This window comes from Mirounga leonina, unplaced genomic scaffold, assembly GCF_011800145.1.
Source record: "Mirounga leonina isolate KUSES-001 unplaced genomic scaffold, KU_Mleo_1.0 Mir_127, whole genome shotgun sequence".
Taxonomy (NCBI): Eukaryota; Metazoa; Chordata; class Mammalia; order Carnivora; family Phocidae; genus Mirounga; species Mirounga leonina.
Window position 1 is genome coordinate 241,288 of NW_023270316.1, and position 19,668 is coordinate 260,955.

The window sequence follows — 19,668 nt, forward strand, 5'->3', positions numbered from 1 at the left end:
CTGATGACATGTGTGTGTGTCCTGGGTAGTCCTGTAGGAGCTCCTGACCTGAGGACATGTGTGTGTGTCCTGGGTAGTCCTGTAGGAGCTTCTGAACCGGAGGACATTGTGTGTGTCCTGGTATAGTTTTCCTCACAGCCTTAAGGCTTGGAAACAACAACTTGTGTCCTACAGCTTTGGGGCCCGGGATTTGGGGCCCACAGGTTGGGCTGGAATTGGCTGGATGAAGCTTCTGTACTGTGAGGCCTCGATGGGGCTGTCGCAATCTGCTAGTGGATGGGCTGGACTGCAGGTCCCCAATGTGTGCCTCATGTGTTGTGGGTCCATAAAAGTATTGGGAGGTCATCTGTGCTCAGACAGCCCCCGCCCACATTCATGCTGTCCTTCCAGCAGTGGCCTCAGGGCTCTCACTTCTTGGCTCATGGTGCAGCACTTATCCCAGGGACCAGGTGGAATCCACAAGGCTCTGTCCTTACCCAGTCACTGTTGGACTGCCCAGACCCCAAGGGGGTACACTGGGCTCACATCTCAGGGGCAGGAGGGTAGAGGAACCCATGACTGTCTCTCTTTGGGTATTTGGCAGGGTCTTTGAAAGCTGAAGTGCATAATCAGCACTCCTAAATCCCTACCCAGCTGGTCATTTTATTCTTATATGTACTGGTCTATTAATTTGAGCAAACATTTACAGGATGCTTACTATTTGCCAGACTAGAGTGCTGTTTCAGATGCTGGAGGCAAAGAAAGAAAGGAGACCCAGTCATGTCGCAGGTTCCACGGGGAGGAGGGAGGAGACAAGTGAGCAGGCCGTGTGGCTGGAGGCTGTGGGTCTCGGTGGAGGCCTGGCTGAGGATCTCGGCAGCGTCCCAGTGAGGACTGGGGGCTGGCTCTGCTGTCATCCTCCGGGCGTCTTACCAGGCTCCTTCCGTGGACGTGGGCCCTCCGGGTATCTCTGGGAGCCCCAGCCGTGAGTTGGTGTTAAGAGTGGAAATGCTGGTCCGAGTCCACGGTAAGCATGGATGGGGAACAGAAGGCAGAGCCTCCTTGTTCATACCACCTCTCTGCTGAGACTCTTCATGGCGTTTGTAATTTGTGCCCTGCTCCTTGTGATGGACGGGACGAGAGGTTGCCACATGAAGTATGTTTTTGCACCTCTTAGAGAACGAACACGGATGCCTGCCCAGCCCATCATTTCCTGCCTCCTGTGTGAGGCTAGCAGAGGGTTGCTCTAGAACAGTGTTTCCCCCGGGGGATTGGTGCGCTTCCTTTCCAAGTAAATTCTGAGAAGTGTGCCTTCAGCCATATTTCCATTCGTGCTTAGCTCCCAGGGAACTCGGAGCTCAACTGATCACTGAGTCACACATGTTGGGGCTGGATAGATACAATTTTCCTTCTTTTCATTATGTTTTGAACTCTTAATTTCCATGTGAGCAGCCTCATTTTCTTAAGGATTTTTTTAATGAGGGGGGGTGGTATGCACAAGAAGCAGAGGGAGAGAGAGAGAATCCTCAAGCAGACTTCCTGCTGAGCACAGAGCCTGACCTGGGGCTCGATCCCACGACCCTGAGATCATGACCTGAGCCGAAACCAAGAGTCGGACGCTCAACCAGCTGCACCACCCAGGCGCCTTGTGAACAGCCTTATTTTATGCTTGTCTTTTACCTGCCCCTAATACCTCTTGGAGGAAATCTGAAATGTGTATTAAGTAGTTCTTCCTGGGTCACGATCCCCAGGGCTTGGTTCCTGGATGTAAGAACCAGAGTTTGTTCATTCAGTGTCTTTTGTTTACCGTTTTTTTTTAAATTAATTAATTTTTTTTATTCTTATGTTAATCCCCATACATTACATCATTAGTTTTAGATGAAGTGTTCCATGATTCATTGTTTGTGCATAACACCCAGTGCTCCATGCAGAACGCGCCCTCCTCAATACCCACCACCAGGCTAACCCATCCTCCCACCCCCCTCCCCTCTAGAACCCTGTTTGATTTCAGAGTCCATCGTCTCTCATGGTTCGTCTACCCCTCCGATTTCCCCTGCTTCATTCTTCCTCTCCTGCTACCTTCTTCTTCTTCTTCTTTTTTTTTTCTTAACATATATTGCATTATTTGTTTCAGAGGTACAGATCTGAGATTCAACAGTCTTGCACAATTCACAGCGCTTACCAGAGCACATACCTTCCCCAGTGTCTATCACCCAGTCACCCCATCCCTCCCACCCCACCCCCCACTCCAGCAACCCTCAGTTCGTTTGTTTTTTTTTTTTTAAGATTTTTATTTATTTATTGAGAGAGAGAGTGATAGAGAGGGAGCATCAGAGGGGGAGAGTCAGAGGGAGAGGCAGACTCCCCGCTGAGCAGGGAGCCCAATGCGGGACTCGATCCCGGGACTCCAGGATCATGACCTGAGCCGAAGGCAGTGGCTTAACCAACTGAGCCACCCAGGCGCCCCTGTTTACTGTTTTTTAAGGGCTGCCTTTTACTTCTGTTAGTAGATTAGGTGTTTGGAGATAGAACCAGGTTCCAGATGTGTTGTTTTCATCAGATCTGGTTGGCGTGTAGCATATGTTCCAGACATGGTCAGTAGGAGAAAGAGTCATGAAAATGATCCTAACTTGGTTCTTAGAATGAAACCAAGGATTACTTTTCTGTTACCTGGTGGCCGCTTATTCATCTGTTCACTCAACACATAATTCAGCACCTGGGACAGCCTTACTTTCCTATGTAAATGTCTTCACGTGCTGGGAAGAGGGACATGTTTTTCCTCAGGGACAGAAAGGCACCGTAATACGCAGCCGGGCCAGGAAATGACCTCTAGCCTTTGGGATAAGTAGTCAACGTGGAAGGAGTGGTAACCTCTTCTGAATATGGTCAGGGTGGGACACCCGAGAGCTGAGAGGCCCACCCCAGTCTGTGGCAGGGCTCCAAGCAAGCAGAGACTCGGGGAAACTCCTCCCTCTCAGCCTGTTTGGTCCAGATAGGCGCCCAACAGTAAGGACCCTGGGCAGAGGACAGGGCTGGGGGTGCCGCCCGCTGCTCCCAGACCTCCTGGCTTGAGTGTCTTGTTAGCGTCGGCTCCGGTCAGCCCACTGGTTCTCTGTGGCGCTGTCATCGCGGCCCCCCACCTGGGGCCAGTGGGGTGTGGGGGGAATGTGGCTCAGTCTGTGTTCACACACCAGCATTTTCACCGGGTCAGGTGTCTCCTCTTCAGGCTCATCTTTCCCTTCTCTTCTCCCAGTTCCCACCTTGAGGAACGTCAGCGACTATTGCTTGTGTTCTGAGGTTCTTTGGAGAATAAACAGGAACAAAATCCCAGTTCTGTATTTTCTACCAACGATCATCTCCCATGAGACTTTCAAAAAAGTGTCTTTTCTCCTTTTAAGAAACACAGGAACTGGGCGCCTGGGTGGCTCAGTCGTTGGGCGTCTGCCTTCGGCTCAGGTCATGATCCCAGGGTCCTGGGATCAAGTCCCACATCGGGCTCCCTGCTCCGCGGGAAGCCTGCTTCTCCCTCTCCCACTCCCCCTGCTTGTGTTCCTGCTCTTGCTATGTCTCTCTCTGTCAAAAAAATAAATAAAATCTTAAAAAAAAAAAAGAAAGAAACACAGGAACTTGGAACTAAATATCTCATTTGCTGTAAAAAAAAAAAAAAAAAATTCCAAAGGGAAGCATGGTAAGCCCTGATTCCCATCATAAAGGTATCAACTGGGAAGTTCACAATGTCAGGCTGGTTTTAAGGTTAAAGATTTGTGAATGCTGTGAAAGCGATCAGTTCCCAAACCAGAACCGGAAGACGGAAGGTGCTTGTTTTGGGCCTGGCATGTGTGAAGTGACTGCCTTGTCGGGTCAGCTCGGCGGAAGGAGCCCTGCATCGGCTCCTCTTGCCCCTTCACACCTGCCCCCTCTCTGGAGATGCCCGCGAACCTTGTTGTACCCTTTGGCGCCTGCAGAATATGGTCACACGCCCTGCATGCTTGTGCATATGACCTTTCCCATCTGCCGGAAGTCTTACAACTGACTTGAAGCTTGGCTCAGACTCACGTGCCTCTTACCAGATTGGCCATGTTTTCATGTGCTCGACTCATGTAGACATGGTGTGTTCTGGAGCATTATAATGTTGTGGCTGTACAAGAAAACATTGCTATTTCTCTTTCTTCACCTGCTAAGAGCCATTGATGATTCCCAAAAGAAAAACCCCTGGAATTTTTTAAATTAAAACTTCTTGGAGCTGGAGGAGCCTTGGAGAGCTCATGTGTTCTCCTGCTCTTACAGTGGGGGAAACTGAGGCCTGGAGAATCAGGTCTCATGTTCTGTCTGTGTGCAGGAAGGGACCACATGCGCTGATTACAGCTGGTGCTCTTAGAAATCCTGAAGGGACACGCTGGTCAGAAATAAGGTGAATACAGATCCCCTGTTGCGTGGGGGGTCCGTAACGACGTTAAATGAAAGGTCAAGAAAGCTTCAAACAGACTGAGTTCGTCTCTGCCCTCCTGGAGGCTCTGGCAGGCCCATTTGCAAACTGGCATCTTTTAAATGAGCTGGTTTCCTCCACGTGAGTTAGAACGGCGGTCTTTGTTGGGAGTTGTGCGGAGGAGGGTGCGTGCCCTGGGTGGCTTTGGTGCTGGGTTCTGCGGAGCTCGTGCTCTGGTTTGGGTCGGTTCCTGTTGCTTTTTCGGTTTTGACAAGAATGAGGCCGTTTGGTGCCTCGTGGTGCCACAGGGGCTACCGGCTGTGCCTGGAGGGTCGTTGGCACGGTGCGGGGCTCTCGGAACTGCCCTGTCTCCCGAGTGCTGGGCCAGCTGCCTGCAGGCGCCCCGGAAGACTCGGAGACAGGGAAGGCCTCTGGGAGGCAAGAGTATGTCTGAGGAGACGTCACCTGGGCGTCTGCGTCCCAAGCTGCCCGTGAATGGGGCTGTCGACTTGCTGTTCGTGCTAGTTGTGAGCTTCCAGGAGAGGACACTAGATTGCGGTGTTGATAATGGTCTCTAGGCAGACCCGGGGTCCCACGAGGAGTCGAGGAGTTGTGGCATTTTCTGCAGGGCCGGCTGGGCATGCTGCTGCCTGAAGGTTTCTCCTTCCGTGTGGAGGAGGGGCCATGGGAGAGGGACACTTGACCTACAGAAGGTCTCCCCTCGGGGCTTACTTCTAACTGGCTAATCGCTCTGTATTGAAACAGCTGGAGGGTTGCCCAGATGGCTCAGTCGTTATACGTCTGCCTCCAGCTCAGGTCATGATCCCGGGGTCCTGGGATCGAGTAGGCTCCCTGCTCAGCGGGGAGCCTGCTTCTCCCCCTACCCCCCACTTGTGTGCTCATTCTCTCTCTCTATCTCAAATAAATAAAATCTTTAAAAAAATAAACAGCTGGAGTCCATAGTTTTGTCAATAAAAAAGAGTCCTTCTCCTTAATTATTGCCCCAACTTTGACCTAATAATGTCAAATCAAATTCAGAATAAAAAAGCGACCCAGGGAATGAATGGATAAGCAAAATGTGGTCCATCCCTACAATGAAATATCAATTAGCCTTAACAAGGAAGGAAATCCTGACATTTGCTACAACACGCATGAATGAACCTTGAGGGCATTGTGCTGAGTGAAATAAGGCAGTCACAGAAGGACAAATACTGAATGATCACACTTCGTGAATTACCTAGAGTAGCCGGATTCAAAGACACAAAGTGGAAGGGTAGGTGCTGGGGGAGGGGAATGGGGATGTGTTTAGTGGGTGCAGTTTCAGTTTTGCAAGATGAAAAAGTTACAGAGATTGGTTGCACAACAGTGTAAATATACTTAAGACTACTGAGCTCTGTACTTAAAGGTGGTTAAGATGATACATTTTAAGTTATATGTATCTTACATAATTTACACATTAAAAAAAATTAAGGGGGCTAATGTGAATAAAATCCTAATTCGTAGGCTAATGGATTCCTAGTTTTATCAATTTTTTTGGAGGTTATGTGTATGTTACCTTGTATTCTAACATCGCACATGCTCTTCTCTTTGATATTTGACTTGTGGTAGCAAGAAAGACATCATAAAGAGCTAATGAGTGTACAAAAGAGAAAGCAGGTGCATTGCTATGAAATAAATTCATTATTTGGAAATGTGCTTGTGATTAGCAAGGGAACGAAATAATTCTATGCTAAGTTGATGGTATATTTACATTTGATTTTTAGGTGAAGCCAAAAATCTTCCCACCTACCCGGGGCCAAACAAGATGCGAGATTGCTACTGCACTGTGAACTTGGACCGGGAGGAGGTTTTCAGGACCAAGATTGTGGAGAAGTCACTCTGGTAATGTCGGCTGTTGCTTTACTTGATCCTCTGTATAGCACATACCCTGAACACAGGTGCCGTTTGCCACTGTCCGAGCTGCTCGGCGTGAGCCAGGTGCTGGAACATTCACACGGGCTCCCGTGTCCAGGACAGTTGTCACTGCCATCTTGCTGGCAGATGATGATCTTCCCAAATGCTTGGGCTGCCCGGGGCTGAGCAGCCTGCAGGTGCATGGGGGAGCTGTTGCTACTGGGGCGCATGTGGGCATCTTCTGGTCAGAGATGAGCTGAAGGTGTGTACCGAACATTTTGAGAGGTGAGTATTTGGGAAGCTTATTTTTTTTTACCACCTTCCTTTAAATTTTCCTAGAGAGTCATATCTGAGATGGGCATGGAGGTAATACTGAGGAAAGGGGGCCTGGAAAGTGCTCATTGATAGCGTTAGAAAAGGTCCAGTCAGAAGGAGCAGCACCTAACAGGTCCTCAGATTGAGGAATTTGCTACGTGGTGAGCACATTAGCCCCTCTCAAGGTCAGCTGCTAAGGGCCACTCACCGCTGGAGGGCTTGTCGAGACACAGATGTCTGCCCAGGACATGTGGGGTGGGCCGTAATTTGCATTTCTGACAGTCTCCCCGGGATGCTGCCCCCGGACCACACCCCAGGGACAGGAGGTGAGGGCACCCTGACAGCAGTTTACGTAGGGGGTGGGGAGAGAGGACCCAGAAATGGCGTGTTAGCGGGGATGGGGATCATGGTTGGCGGCCCACGTGAAGCCAACAAGCCAGTAGTGGGGTCCTGAGCAAGTACGTTTATCATCAAGTGGTTAATGGGGTGGAGAAGGATCCCCACGAAGTCCTTCAGGGTTAGAATTATGGGTTGTGTGGATCCATGCAAACAGCTATTTTCAGTTTGAGAACATTTTTAGCAGAATTATATCCTTGCATATTGCTCCTTCTCAGAGGGAACAAAGAGTGCGTTCTGACCACTGGCTGAACTTTGTTTTTACAAACCTGTTAGGGATTTCCTGCTCCTGCATGTGGAGACACCTTTCATTCTCTGTCTGCACCGGGGGCCCCAGCGCTGGGGGGTGTCCCTGAGGCCAAGGGCCATAGTTGTGTGTGTGCTGGGCATGCTCGAGAGTCTCTGATACAATTTGTTGACGAAAAACGAAAAGCCTGAGACATTTGTCCAGAGTCAAGTCTGGCTTTGGGGCTGGTGATGAAGGTGATGCCAGGGATGATGATGTTACTGTAGCGTTCTGGGTTACTTCCATTATCCTGACACCAGATAAACCCTCTCTGTGTTTGCACAGTTGATGTTGAGGCCCGGAGGTCATAAACCTGGAAAGTAACTGTGGTCTCGGGGAAGCTGAGCCCTCCCCAGACCTGCTGAGCCAAGACCTCTGGGAAGAGAGTCTCCTCTCTTCCCAGAGGGAACCTCTGTTTTAGGCAAGGTTGAGAATGGGGGTCACAGTCTTCAAAACATTTTAGACAAGTTTAGAAATGGAAATCGTGGTTCCTGGCATTGGTGGTACTAGAAAATGTGCTTCTGGAGCAGGAAAGGGAGGCTCAGAGCTAAATAAAAGATAATGATGTAGTAATACTGTCCTGTCAGAAAATCAGCCATCTGAGAAACAGCCAGAATCAGGTGGGAGCCCTCAAAATGCTGTCACAAGGAGCCAGTTAACTCTAGTCAGTGCACGGAGGTAATGGTCCAGACTTGGAGAATTCATATTGCTCTCCTTACAGACAGTTTTAATGAGCTTGGCTATTTTTGTTTATTTATTTATTTGCTCAATGAATATTTATTTTTTAAAGATTTATTTATTCATTTGAGAGAGAGAGAGAGAGTGCACATGCACTTGAGTGAGGGAGGAGCAGAAGGAGAGAATCTGGAGCAGATTCCCTGCTGAGCGTGGAGCCTGATGCGATCCCAGGACCCCAAAATCATGACCTGAGCTGAAACCAAGAGTCAGATGCTTAACCGACTGAGCCACCCAGGCACCCTTCAGTGAATATTTATTGAGTGCTTCTCTAATATACCAGACAAGGAGAGGGTGCTGTAAACAGAAAGTTAAACCTGACAACAAAGAGACACACGAACACAAAATAATTCCAGGAGCTTAAAAATTATGGGTGCATTTGGCCATTTAGTATTGAGGCAAAACCTGTATTCATACTGGTGGACCTTGTGAGCTGGTAGCCCCAAAGTTCTACTCCGTAGTGTAAGGGCAAAAAGGCAAATAAACGCACCCCATAAGTTAGCAAAGAAAATTGCTGCCTCCACTTGGTACCAAAAATTTGAAACCAAAAATTAGCTCTCTTCTGAGTTTGCAGGCCTGAATCCAGAAACCTCAGTCCATGCACGTTTATTACCGTAGTCCTGGATAGTAGTTTATAATGTCCACTGAGGTGACGAAATGCCAGTCAAAGCAAATCCAAACGTATCCTTCAGTCCAGGCCTCAAAGAATCGTCCTCTGTGATCTCTGAGGAGAAAATACACAAAGAACACAAGGAGATAAAGTGTCGTGTGCATTTGCCAAGAAAAACAACAGACTGCAGAATCAGACCTGAAGAGTTTGCAGAGTGTCAGCCAACAAAGTTTAATGAGTTTGAAGTAATAAGGGACAAGATTATAAACATGAATGGGATGAGAAATGATAAAGAATGATGAACCCAGTTTGCAAAAGAACCAAATAGAATTTCCAGGATGGGGAACACAAGAACTTAAATGAAAACATCACTGGATGAATAAATAGCTGATTGGGTATAGCTGAAGGGAGCAGTGGTAAATGGGAAGGCAAGCTCCAAATACACCCCAGATACACTAAGAAATGGGCAGGATGAGAGAGGTTTAGGGACAGGAGAGAATGGTGTCCAAACATGTCTCATGAGGACTCGTGAGGTGAGAGGGAAGAAGGGTGGGAGCTTGTACGCGAGGATAGCTGGAAGAGGGTGATATTTTAAGATTCCAGCTCGAGTGGCCCTGGCTAGGGCCCAGAAGCAGAAGACCCACCTGGAGGCTTCTGCCAGCCTCGGGGCCAGAGGAGGAAGGCCCAGCCTCCAATGGCAGCTGCCAGTGAGAAGGAGGTGGGCACACTGGGAGGCAACCCGACCGTGCCGATGGCCACCTGTGTGGGCAGGGGCCAGTCGTCGCCTCCGAGGAAGTCCCCTGCTCGCCCCCGTCTCCCCAGCATGCTTCCACTGGCCTCAGTGTTTCCTCTCAGATCGGACGCTCCATTTGGCAAAGTCACTGTGGGAAATAAAGAGCCTCCATCTGGTCTCCGAACTCAAGAGAGCCAGAGGGCTCGGTGGCCTGGCTGGGCCTCTGGGGCAGGGACAGTCCCGAGCTCAGCTGCTGCCCAGTACCGTCTTCGGACTCAGCCGGAAGCGCAGACGGACTGTGTCAGAGAGAAGGGGACGCGTGTCTCCCCGCTTCTTCTCACCAGTGGAGGGTTGTCTCTGGGGTCCCTGAGCCGGCGACCTTGCTCGCAGGTGTCCCTAGCACTCACTCGTGTCTGCCCCTCGCTAGGGAAAGGCCCTGGTTTGTTCTTTTCTTTCCTTTTGATGTGGGAGAGCAGGGGCTCGGGGGAGGCTCTGCTGCAGACCTGCTTGGGAGAGCTCGTTGGGTCAGACACCAGGGAGCGCAGGCCCTTTCCTCCTGGCCTTCTCCCTTCTCCAGAAAAGTGATTTTGGGCACAGTTTCTGTCTTACGAGGAAAAATACTTTCCTGACGTTGAGAGTGAGCTTTGCTCACATGTAACTTTTATGGCTATAATCGTGTTACCACTTAATTGGCAGCTCATTGTCTGTTTGCTTAAGCTCAAGGCTCTAGGATGATGGGCTGGCAAGGCCGGGCTCACGGGCAGCTACCTATCCTGGACGGCACGGCGCATCTGTGGAGAGCATCCCAGGACCCCACCTAGGAGAGTCTACCTCCTGCTTCCAAAACAGGGATGGGGAAGGTTCCATCATGGAGGAAATCACCATTTTGTCCGGTAAAAGGAGCATATCCACGTTACATGCACACAAGAAGTTAAAACCAAGACCTCTTAAGTGCTGGGTTAGCCCGCTCATTTGCAAGATGATTCCACAAAGTACTAGTGTTTTCGTTTCCTTTTGTCAACGTATGTGATTATTGCGAGGAAGACATTGCCTGCCTTTTCCCACAAAATCCCCCCAAGATGTACGAACAGCTCCTGGCCAGCAGAGGAGCTGCCCCAGACTTCCTGATCTGACCCTCACCTTCCCCAGTGGCCACTCTGAGAGGGGGCCGTGCTGAGCCTCTCCCCACAGCTGCTCCGGGACCCCTGCCCGCGGTCTGCCTGCTCTCACCTGGTTTCGGGGGGGGGGGGGGCGGCCACCTGGTGCTGGCCTGTGGGCCCCTCTCGCCTGCCCGCAGACGCGGAGCTCTGGCGGCTCCTCGCGGCTGCTCGCGGGCCGGTGGGAATGGTGCTCATGCGGCTCAAAGGGCCTTTATGTCTGGAGTGTTAACGGCAGGTCACAAAGCTGTGTTCACAGTAAGGCTCTCTTTTGTTCCAAAAGTTGGGATTGTTCCAAAATGGTCTGGAATATGTGGACATAAGTGTCAGTGTGGTTATTTTGTGGGGTTAGTGGGATTATGGGGGATGTTTTTGTTTTGCTTTTTTACATAAGATTAGAAGTTAGACAGTAAAATAACCGCTTTCTGGAGCAGAGTGAGGACGAGCTAGCTCATCACCGTGTTTACTGACACGGTGCAATTACGGCCCCCACGTCCTGTCGTTCCTGCTGAGAATGTTCCCAAAGGAAGAGTTGTTCTCAGGCAGGATGGGTGCACACTTAAACCTGGAATTAAAGGAGGCTGTGGGTCCCTGACGTGACAGCACCTTTCTTTCTGCTCATACTGAAGAACGTACCAGCTCTGCGGTGTTCCGGGCGTAACTCCAGCAAGGAGGACCCCGTAGCTCCACAGTTTTGAGGGGGAGAAGCTGTCTGGGGGTCTATGGTTTGGGAAGACAGACTCCATTTGCTTGGAGGTTTTTAATAAAAACCACGTTGTTGATGAGCAAACACCGATTTTGATTTATGAGGCTGTACACAGAACAGTTTCTCCTGACATTTACTTTTATCTCGAATTTCTCCAGTTTAAGTTTAAAAAACAGTCTTTTGGACATAAATGCAGGCTTTACGCCCAGACAGTCCTTGCCAGCTGGAGTAGGTGAATTTATGCCCTACAATCTTGGGGTGCTCCAGGCGGGGATCCATCCCCCCACTGTTCTGGGGTGCCCCAGGCGGGGATCCATCCCTCCACCTCACCATTCTGGGGTGCTCCAGGTCGGGAATCTGCCCTCCCACCCCACCATTCTGGGGTGCTCCAGGTGGGGATCCATCCCCCCACTGTTCTGGGGTGCCCCAGGCGGGGATCCATCTCCCCACCGTTCTGGGGTGCTCCAGGTGGGGACCCGTCTCTCCATGGTCCTGTAGAACTCCAGGAGGAATCCCCAGTTTGGGTCCTAGTGCTTGGGGGAAAGAGTGTGAGCAGCTCTGAATACCTTTCCTGCCTGGTCCTGTGCCTGCCCGATGCTGACCTCAGGCTCCTTTGGCCCTGCCTGCCAGGCTACCACCCTCAAATGTCCTCCGTGTCTCTGTGATCAGCAGCCACCATGGACCCTTGGGTGCTTCACTGCCCGCATCCCAGCACAGAGCCCCTCGAGTGCAAGCAGTGATTGGCCCAGTGACCCTTCTGTCCAGCATTGGAACAAATACTGTGATGTATTTGTTCTCAGACAAATACCTCAGACTCTCTCCTTCCTGGCAGAGGCTTACCTACATCCCTCCTGTCCCTGCTGCAAGTGTGCAGAATGCCACACAACACGACACGCGTCCTTTGTAGGATCGGAGCGACTTTCTGTCCAGGAGCTGCCCCTCCCTGGAGTGATATGAGTCGGGGTTGGGGTTCAGCACAGGGGCTGAGCATCCTTCCTCCCAAGAAGATGCAGCATCTTGTTGGAAGGGAAAAGGCTCTACGGCGAAGGCTCGTGGGTGCTGGGGAATCAGGCCACACAGGGATTTAAAGGAGGTCTGAAGGAAGTGAGAAGAAACCAAAAGGTTTTCCTCCTGCCTCTGAGGCTCCTTTCTGGAACCGTGTATCATAGGCCTTCCTGGGACCCGTGCCTGCTGCAGATGGAGACGCGGATGCTTCCAGCTCCACGGTCCCTGTGGGCAGTACCAGCACTCGACTTCCTTGGTGTTTCTCATTCTTCTCCTGTGGACCCTTGAACAGTATTTGGTTTAATGGAATTTTAATCCAGCTTTTAGTTAATGATGTAACAGGCACATTTTATTAGCTGAACTCTGTCTGAGCTGTTTGGAGATAGGCTGGTGCCCTTTTTGGAGAACCCACCCTGCCTGCCTGGCTTCCAGTCCATGTTGGGTTGTGCGGTGGGCAGAGTTCCCTCTGAGAGTCTGGACACTCTGCCCCAGTGTGGCCTTCTCTGTGGCACGTCGACTGTCGTAAGAATGGTCCTCTCACAAAGACACTCAGAGTGGGGTTCCTCATTCTTGGGCGTGCAGCCTTTCCATCTATCCCAAATCTGGAGCAGCTCAGGCAGCCCCGCTCCTCGCTCCTCCGCCCAGATGTTGGGAAATGGACTCGGGCGTTTGCGACATAGCCTGAAACCAGAGAAAACCAGGTGCACAGCTGTTTTCTCGCGAGCAGACATCGTGGCCGTGGGGCTAGCTGCCAGCCTCGCGCAGATGCTGGGAAATGACTCATGGAGAAGTCCGCGGTTTGTCCGCCCGTCCCAGATGAGGCCCTGTCTGAGCCTCTGGGCTGCACATCTGGGCTCTGGGAGGAGTGGGAGGAAGGCGGGCGGTTTCCCCTTGTCGGAGCTACTTACAGATCCACTCCGTTTTCAGCAAGAGGGTGTTTGATTTTGTGAAACTCCATTTGAGCTTCTCCCAGTAATTGCTGAGGGAAAGAGCCTGTCACTCTGGCCAGCCTCAGGGGTGGATGCCGCTGCATGCATTAATTTCCTTCTGTCAGATAGCAGTATTTAAGGCAAGCCAAGTCCTTTGCGCTGCTTTTTTCTTTATTTGGAAAAAGGGTTCTGGAGCCCTAAGGCTGCAAGTGGGGCGGACTGTGGGGCATGAGTCATGCATCTGACTGCGGCTGACCTTGGCTGGGGACAAAGCAGGGTCTGTATGGAGAGATACCCCAGGTTATGCTGCTAATGGGAAGGAAGGGGAGGCTGGGGGCTGGGGCCCCCTTTGAGTTCACCAGAAAGAAGACATTGTCTTGCCTGGCACATGGGGAAGGGCGGGGATGGGAGAACACTTCGGCTTCCCTTCTCTTCGGGAACATGCTTAGGACTCCGCAGCCTGCAAAGACACCAGTTACAGACTCCTGTTGAGCCAGGACGGGCTGGGGTTGTCCGAATGACTGTGTCGGTGTGTCCTGGGGTGGGGGACACTCAGGGGAGGGGTACCCTCTCCACTTACACCTCATGTCCACCCTCCTGCCCGGACAGATGTCACGTTGCCCGGGCAGCCTCAGCTCCTTGGTGAGCTGGTGGTGTTTCCAGTTGAAAAGGTGTTTCTCATATGCTGTGTATCAGTTATTTACCTTCGAATCTATAACACAAACCTGAAAGCTCTCAGTGGATTACTGTCCTGAACACGAGAAGGTGGGCATGAATACAACACGGGCCAGAGGCATTTCAACAAAAGTGCTCACACACTCTTGGTTGACACTGAGCTGCACCGATGATTTCAACGTTGCCAACGAAAGCAGGAGGTTCGTTTTGCCATCAGATGAGCCAAGTTTGTAAATGTTGGTAAGACTGTGTTGGACGTGTGGGCTGAATCTGTCCTCACTCTCTGGACGGTCACACGGGGTTGTGCACCAGAGCCTCCCACTAGTGAGCACCCTTCCGCGAAGCACGTGCCTGCGGGAGCTGCTCAGGGACAGGTGGGTGGCCATGTAGCAGGCTGCTCTGCCGCGGGCGCCCGTCAGGGTTGGGACGGGTGAGTCCAGCAGGTATGCTCACTCAGACCTCAGGGCTGTTTGGCGGCAAACATTTTATGTACGTATTTGGAAAGTGGTCCGTGGCATGATATTAAAGGAAAAAGTGAACTGTATATTGGGATATATAGTGTAATCCTACTTTTATTGTGAAAATATGTGTCTCCATCCATATCTATTCCTGTTCCATATTCATCGATCTTTGGAGAAAAAATCTGGGAGGATATACCCTATAATGTTAATTCTGGTTTTCACTTTCTGACATTTTTATGTATTTTAAAAATTTTGGTTTTTAAAAAATAGCTTTATTGAGATATAGTTCACATACCACATACTTAACTTATTTAACATGTACAATTCTGTGGCTTTCAGTGTATTTGGAGCTGTAGCCATCAATTTTGGAATATTTTCATGTCCTTTTACCACCCCTATTTCTTGCGGCACTGGCCCACCTTCTGTCTCTATAGGTTTGTCTCTTTGGGGCATTTTGTGAACATGGACTCACACAGTGTTCGGCCTTTCGTGGCTTCTCTCCCTGAGCATCATGATTTCAGGGTTCATCTGTGGGTAGCAGGTGTCCGAGCTTCACTGCTTTCCGTGGCTGCTGACGTTCCCCTGTCTGGACAGACCGCACTTTTGTTCATCCGTTCCTCTGCCGATGGACATTTGGGTTGTTTCCGGTTTTTGGCAGTTGTGAGCATGGCCATAAACTCGCATGCACAAGTGTTTGTGTGGACGTGTGTCCCCACTGCTCTGGGCTGGATGTCTGGGAGTGGGGTTTGTTGGGCCATTTTGAGGAACGGCCACTGTTTCCAAAGCGGCTGCCCCAGCGGGCTCCGACTTCTCCACATCTCACACTTGTTATCATTATTTCTAGTTAAAAGTTACAGGAAACATTCTCGTCTGTGCATGTTCCTTTTTTAAAGCAAACAATTGAGATCATAAAGGAGTAAAGAAGCACAGGGAAATTCTAAGAACATACGCGTGAGTCTGTGAGTCAGCGTACTGTGGGAGGCAGTGTCTTTGTGGGGTACCTTGCTGAGTCTGGGAAGGACGAGCTCTAGGCAGGGCAGGGCTGGTGCTGCCCACGGCAGCCCCCGAAGTCAGGCCCGTGCTCCGTCCAGGACTCCGCCAGCCCCTCGGGGCACAAGCTTGCCGCCAAGGCTGGGTGTCCTGGTGCTGTGAGTCACGTGGAACGTGGCTCCCTCAGTCTGCCTCTCTCTCTGCTCTGGGCGCAGGCGCCACCTTCGTGTTCCTGTGGCCTCTGAGGGGAAGGCTTGCCCCCGGTGGCATGACCGAGGGTATGGGACGGGAATCCGTGCACTGCCCGTGTGTAACAGGCGATTAATCTGGAGACTGTGATGATCTCGAGGCTTGTGTTAGTTGTGTGGCTGTGGAATTAAAGGATTCTGCTTCGTGGCCCATCACCCCAGAGAGGGTTCTCTGGGGCGGGGCCCGGGCAGCCGTGTTTTCTAAAAACCTGTCCGGGTAGTTCTGATTTGCAGCCCGAGGGAATTAGGGTTTGGTCCCATGTGGAGAGTAGACGACCAGAGTCCCACATACCAGGACGGGGGTCTCAGGCGGTGGGTGGGACTGTTGGTGAGACAAGAGAGCACAGTCCAGATTCACGTGTGGCTTTCCCTAGAGATATCTGCCACTGGGCAAATAGAAAGGTGCAGGGGAGGCCTGGGAGGCAGTTCTGATGTGTGTGGACAGCTTGGTGGCATGGCGCCCTCTCCACCCTCTGACCCTCAGAACAACAGGGTCCCCCCTGCTCTAGTCTTGTTCAGTGAGTGAGTACAGCACGCTCAGCCTCTCGCTATCTGGAAGGGCAGCTCCCGAGTTGAACACACTCTGCTTTGCTCTGAGGCAGATCTCTGCTAGAATGCCCTCCCCTTGGCTCTTGCTTTCTTGGTGGTTGTCTCCCTGTGGCCTGGTCCTTCAAGACCCCAGGCCTCTGCCTGCCTCAGATGCTTCTGGATTATTCCCTCTGGCGCCCCAACACCTTTGGCCCTGCTGGGACCACCAGCTTCCACCTCGGGTCCTCATCTTCCAGCAGATCCACTCTGCACACTCCAGGCCGATGCAGGCCGTGTCTGTGAAGAAGGGCTCAGGCAGGTCCCACCAGCATGGCTCCTATTCTAGGGAGCTGTGGCAACGTGAACAAAGCGGTTCACGTCTTCCCTGTCCCCACCCGCCGGGGATGGCTCTCAGCTGCTGGCGGAGGAGACAGGATGATCCCAGCACCTTTGTGCTCCCACCTGTCTGCAGGTCGACTGCACTGGCTACATACCGTGGATACGTTGCTGCTTGAGGGGGAGGCCTTTCCCATATTTCAGAGGCCTGACCATCCTCCTCAGCCACTGCCTGGTCTGGGCTGCGCCCAGCCCCGAACCTGGCTCCCTCTCCCAGCCTGGCCTTACGAGCCTGGGGTGGGACTCAGGCAGTGTGCAGAACGGGCAGACGCCTGCCCACACCCTTGCTCCCAGGGGCTGGTGCACCTCCAGCCTGGTGTGCTGGCATGGAGCCCAGCGCCTGTCCTGCATCTGGTTTCCTCCTGGGGGGCGTCTCCTTCTTGCCCCGGGAGGGGTGCATTTGCTCCATCTTCCCAGGGCTCACTGGGCCGTGCTGAGCTGATCCCGAGCTAGAGATGAAATGTGTGTGCTTCAGCAGCTGGGCTATTTTGACTGACACATCACGTGCCCGTGTCAAAGGAGAGTTGACTATCTGCTGATGGGGCGGTGGTGGGGGGCAGACCCATGGGGTGACCCCACATCATGCCGCCAAAAGCACTATTCTAGGGAGCTGTGGCAGTGGTCAGACGGAGAGGCACCGTCATCTTCTGGCCACTGAGAACGAACAGTGCTAATTAGAAGTACGAACTGTCCTGACACTGCGGCGTGCCTTCTGATTTCAGAGATGCTCAGACATGGTGGGGAGAGTCGTCTCAGAACGGATAAAATGTAGGCTGGAGCTGGGAGCCGCCCCGCCCTCCTCCCGCTGCTCTGGGGACGCATCCGGGTCCCTCGCAGTGAGGTTCCGCTGGGTGTACCACACCGTCCGCCTTCTGCACCGTTATTCTAGCTTGAGCAGGAGTGCACGTTCCTCCTCTTCTAACCGACACAACACACCCCGTTCGCTTTCCTGACTGATCGCATTTCCTACTTTGGACCTCGGCCGTAGGTGTGTGTGCCACCGTGAGCTGCTGACCATCTTGTACCCAGTGAAGCCTGTCGGGTGCCCTGCCGTTTCCAGCGTGGGTCCGCTAGCTGCAGACCATGTGTGCGGACTCAGCCCGGGCCAGCTGAGCAGTTGGGGGGCTGTTTCATGACCTCGACTGGGTTTGCAGTTCACACTGGGTCTCTGTGTGCAGGGACTCACGTGCAGAGTCCGTGTGGAGGGTCAGTCAGTGGGCAGGGGTCCTCTCCCCAGTGACAGGTACGATTTCACCCCGACTTCTGGGGAAAGAGAGCAGGGTCTGGAGCCGGCACGCTGGGTTTGACTGACAAGCATGGAGTGGGGCTTGCCAACCACTGCCCCGCACATTCCAAGTGTCCCAGCAGTCCTGGAGCTTGGGTCCAGCCCGGATACACACAGCAGACGTCATTCTCACTGCGGGCCGCTCACTCGGGGTGACGGGCCGTGGGGCCGATGGCGGGGACCGTGCTTGTAGCCCAACGAGCAAACCACAGTTCCACATCTCACACGTGAAACACAATGTGACGTGTTGGTGAGACACGTAAGAGTGTGATTCCGTGTGTGTGCCCGCGCTGCCCAGCTCACCTAACAGAGCCCTTCTGCTTGCTTCTCAGCCCCTTCTACGGAGAAGACTTCTACTGTGAGATCCCTCGGAGCTTTCGGCACCTGTCCTTTTACATTTTCGATAGAGATGTTTTCCGGAGGGACTCCATCATAGGTAGGTACTGAAATGGGTGTTTTCTGCATTTTCTCTGCCTCTTTTGGGCGGGGCCTCATTCTGTCAGGGGGGTGTCATCTCCTCCGGGCAGTGCCCGTCAGCATCCTTGGCCTGGCTTTTTTGGCTGTGCTGAGCAGCTCTGGGAGGTGGCAATGGGTACCTGGCTGGCCTGGTGGTGGCATCCCCCGTGCCCTGGACGGGCCTCTGGAGGCCCTTCCCCGTGCCCTGGATGGGCCTCTCGAGTCCCCTGTGGCAAGGATGAGCTGCCTGAGTGCCCCCCTAACCCCGTCAACGTGTAGAGGAGCTTCACACCATGAGCTCATGTAGGAGAAAGGCTTCAGAGCTGTCCTTCAAAGTGAGGGTACAGTGACCACCAAGTGTGTCCCCAAATCCCCAGACTGCACCTGACCTGAGTTTGACAGCTCTCCATGGGGATTGGGATGGTATTGGGGTGCTCTCAGAGGCATTGGGGTCTCAGAGGTATTGGGGTACTTTCAGACGCCCTAGCATTTCAGTGGAGCGTTCCTGGAGAGGGAGGAGAGGTGTGGAACAGCAGAGCCTGCTTGAATCAAGAGGGTCCTTGTGTGTGGGCCCCACTGTGCACCCACCCAGACCGCCACCTGCATGGGGCTCCTATAACACGCTCCCAACACCAGAAGGCTTTTAGACATGCCTCCGTTTTCTGACATGGGACTGGTGCTGCAGCGATGAGCTCCTGCTCGACCTCTCTCCTCTGCTGCTGAGGAGTGTGTTACACCCCAGGTACCTAGCCCCCATCCATGCTGGTGGACCCACATCCTCAGGGGCTGAACCTGGAACTCCATAGTTTTGTGGAGTTCCTCAGGTGATTCTTAGAGTTAGAAGGAAACATGTACTGAAAGCATTTAACAGGTGCAGGGGCTTGTTCTGGGTGCTGTACAAATATGACTCCTCTAACCTTCACAGTCCTGTGCTGCAGGTGCATCTTCAACTGAGGGAACTGGTACAGACAAGCCAGATGGCTGTTAGGTGTTAGCCCGGCATTCACACCTGCAGCTAGGGTCTCAAGTCTTCACCTCACTTTAGACCATGCGTTGCAGACTTCACTTAGAGGCAGTCGTTGGTTGAATGTGGAGGCTGTTGGGGAGGGAGAAGTCCAGGATGACTCCTGGTTATGGGTTTGCACCACCAGGTGGATGATGGGTGCTGGGACATACACAGGGCTGGAAAATGGTGAGTGTGGTCCTGGTGGAGGGTGAGGTGGGGGGAGCTGGAGATGAGGTGGTGAAGAATGAGTTCCTCATGCCAGGATGAGATACCATCTCCTGCCATGAGCAGAAACCCATCATCACCATGTACCACCGTCCACCCATCATGCACAACCAGCCATCCATGCTCTTCCACCATCAGACCACCACCATTAACCCTCCTCCACCATCAGACCACCACCATTCACCCTCCTCCACCATCGGATTACCACCATCCACCCTCCTCCATCAT

The 19,668-nt window shown here is 52.4% G+C and overlaps 1 protein-coding gene across 4 annotated transcripts in view; it reads left to right on the forward strand.

The window, feature by feature from the left end:
* RASA3 (RAS p21 protein activator 3) overlaps positions 1-19,668 on the forward strand; it is a 111,636-nt gene that overhangs the window by 38,765 nt on the left and 53,203 nt on the right. For 2 of the 4 annotated variants that reach the window (XM_035002995.1, XM_035002997.1), the window contains 2 exons: positions 6,169-6,286; positions 18,086-18,189. In XM_035002995.1, coding sequence (XP_034858886.1) covers positions 6,169-6,286; positions 18,086-18,189 — 222 coding nt within the window. Of the gene's footprint in view, positions 1-6,168; positions 6,584-10,123; positions 10,267-18,085; positions 18,190-19,668 lie in introns of those variants that run through there. The other 2 variants (XM_035002996.1, XM_035002999.1) reach the window with 2 other exon arrangements.